At 27.5% G+C, this 3097-nt stretch overlaps 1 protein-coding gene across 1 annotated transcript; it reads left to right on the forward strand.

Annotated features, from left to right (window-relative positions):
* The first annotated feature begins 231 nt into the window (after positions 1–231).
* On the forward strand, positions 232–636 carry LOC136074180 (uncharacterized). Its single transcript, XM_065786484.1, has one exon. It carries the CDS (start codon positions 232–234, stop codon positions 634–636), a length of 405 nt encoding a protein of 134 aa, XP_065642556.1.
* The last annotated feature ends 2461 nt before the right edge of the window (positions 637–3097 follow it).

Raw genomic sequence — 3097 nt, forward strand, 5'->3', positions numbered from 1 at the left:
TTCGTTTTTAAATAATGATAGTTAAATAATAAAAATGGCGGTGTTATCGGTTCTAAGCAGGAAAACTTTATATTTGTTATTATTGTATTATTTAAAAATCAAAAGAAGGCAAAAGTATAAAAAAATGTGGGTCAGAAAATTATTTAGAGAAAGAAAAAAAAAGGAGCATTCAGTTTATTTATAACAGATATGCAGCTTTTTGATCACGAATACTTTTTTAAGTTTTTTAGAATGACACCTACAAAGTATGAACATTTGTTAAGCTTAATTGCACCAGCAATTACAAAATCTTCTCTCAGACGTGAAACAATTGGAGCTAGTGAAAGATTAATGGTCACTTTGAAATACGTTTTTGGAGGCACTTCACAAATAGATTTAGCAGGTATGTTTCGAATAAGTCCGACTTCCGTAGGAAGAATAATAAACGAAACCTGTATTGCTATACGGACTATTTTGCTGGCTAAAGAATATATTAGCTTTCCAAAAAGCGAAGATGAATGGAAAGCTATAGCAAACGAGTTGGAGAAGAAATGGAACTTCTCCAATTGCATAGAGGCTATTGATGGGAAACATATTGTTATGCAAGCCCCTTCAAGATCAGGGTCATTCTACTTTAATTACAAAAAATCTCACTAAATTGTTTTGATGGCTATTTGCAATGCAAACTATGAATTCACACTTATTGACATTGGTGATACTGGTAGAAACAGTGATGGTGGTGTATTCAAAAATAGTAAAATAGGGATTGTTTTTGAATCAAACTTATTGCATATCCCAGAACCTGAATTTTGAATCAAACTTATTGCATATCCCAGAACCTAAAAAGCCAAATGGTTCAAATGTAAAACTGCCCTACGTTCTTATTGGACATGAGGCGTTTCCTCTCAAAAACTATTTAATGAAACCATATCCTAAGGAAATATTGTCTTTAAAAGAAAGAATATATAATTATATACATATATACATACGTATATATATATACACATATATATATATATACATATATATATATACATATATATATATATATACATATATATATATACATATATATATATACATATATATATATACATATATATATACATATATATATATATATATATATACATATATATATATATACATATATATATATATACATATATATATATATATATACATATATATATATATATATATATATATATATATATATATATATATTTATATATATATATATATATATATATATTTATATATATATATATATATGAAGAATTTTATAGTTTACCTGAGTTGTATATTAAATGTAAAAATAACTAATATCTTAGTATATAAAATATATTTTATTCCAAAATTCGATTTTACATTTTCAATCATTGTCACTTTCCGATTCGAGGAGGATTTCCATAACTTTAATTTTTGCTATTTTGTTTTTCTTTTTTGAAAGGTTTTGAAAAGAACTTACTAAACTTTTACAGAATAGCTCATCCATATCGTTATCATTAATTTTCATCAGTTTCTGCTCCACATCAATCATTATAGCTTTTTCAAGAGCAACTTGTAATGGGTCAGGTTTCATTTTTCTTTTCATTTTATTTGGTGACGAGATGATCATTTGTGGTGATGCAATTGAACTTACAACTGTTTCATTTTCCGTTAAAGTCAAATTATCTCTCGAACTTGATGCTTTAATCGTATTGTCTATATTTTCAAAAGCAATGTGTTCAACTGGAGGCTGTGTTGCAAAAATGTCGCATTTTATGTTTATATACTTATTTACTAGTCAATTTTACCCCAATGACATCTTTCAAAAACATTAATTCTGTAAAGAATTGACATAAGGGTAGTTGATCTCCACCAGCTCCAGACACGGAAGCCTTTTTTTGGCGGTTTTAGCATCTACGAAAATTTTCTCTTAAGCTTAGTCCATGTTGAAGTCAAAATTTTTTCTAATCAAAAAAAATAATATATATATATAATAATAATAATAATATGTTATCTTATTACAAGATAAAAAAAAGTATTGTTATTTGTATCGTTTTGATATGTTATGAGTACATGTTTCAATTATTTAGTGTTATATTAGTTTTATAACAATTACACAAGTTGTTTTGTTATTATTTCCTAATTTTGTCTTTTGGCTGTGTCTCTTTTGTCAGCGTATTCCAAATATTATGTAAATGCTTGATAATAATAAGTAAACAATTATTATTTTGGTTCTATAATAAATTGTCATTGATTGCGTTTTTTATTGTTATAAACATAGATGTAGTTTTGTTTTACATATTGTTGTTAAAATTTACTTGAAAAAATAAATAGCTACCTTCTGCATTTAATAAAGCAGATATTTGCCTCCATGCTTCAATTTTTAATGGTGTTTCTTTATATGAGCGAATTGTAGTATCCCATAGACACGGAAACCTTCTCGCTTCTTCTATCAAATGAGCTTCCAAGCTCTTGCTTGTAGAATAACTTTGTATTCTTGAAAAATTGACGTTTAAATCGGTCATTATTAAATTGAATTTTCAATAATCAATGTCGGGAATCGGATAGGTCACTCGAAAGTTTAATATAATAACATATTATTCGGATGTTTATACAATTTAAAAAAGCAGTAAAACTGACATAAAATTGCAGTTGTAGGTAAATAAATGTCGTAATGCTTCCCATTTGGCATCATAGTAAGCAATTAAAAATTTATGCATAAATAAATTTGATATAATTACATACATAATTATAGAAAAATAAATGTTTATGGCAAAATCACAAAAGTAATGTTTACGACAAAGTTACAAAAACGGAAAACTTCTTCGAAACTTATCTACTTTTTTTGTTTTTAATTCTCGAAGATTACAGCAACGCGATTGGCTGCTAATTTTCATGTTTGCTTTTTCACGGGAAAAAGTTGATTTCAAATCAACTTTTTCCCAAGACAGACATGATTGGAAAAACTAAGCTTCGGGAAAACTAAATTACAAACTGCGCATGCTCACGTGATTAATTTTCTCATCCCTTTCCTTTTTCCGTAGTAAAACGGATGAGTGGAAACTGACCTTTAGGGCAACAGAGCTCATAGAGTAAAAACCGAGCCAACTAGCCCCGGTCTCCCCAA

The sequence above is a fragment of the Hydra vulgaris genome, chromosome 01, assembly GCF_038396675.1.
Source record: "Hydra vulgaris chromosome 01, alternate assembly HydraT2T_AEP".
Taxonomy (NCBI): domain Eukaryota; kingdom Metazoa; phylum Cnidaria; class Hydrozoa; order Anthoathecata; family Hydridae; genus Hydra; species Hydra vulgaris.

Coding starts and splice junctions, on each gene's coding strand:
- LOC136074180 (XM_065786484.1), top strand. CDS start 232: ATGACACCTACAAAGTATGAACATTTGTTAAGCTTAATTGCACCAGCA.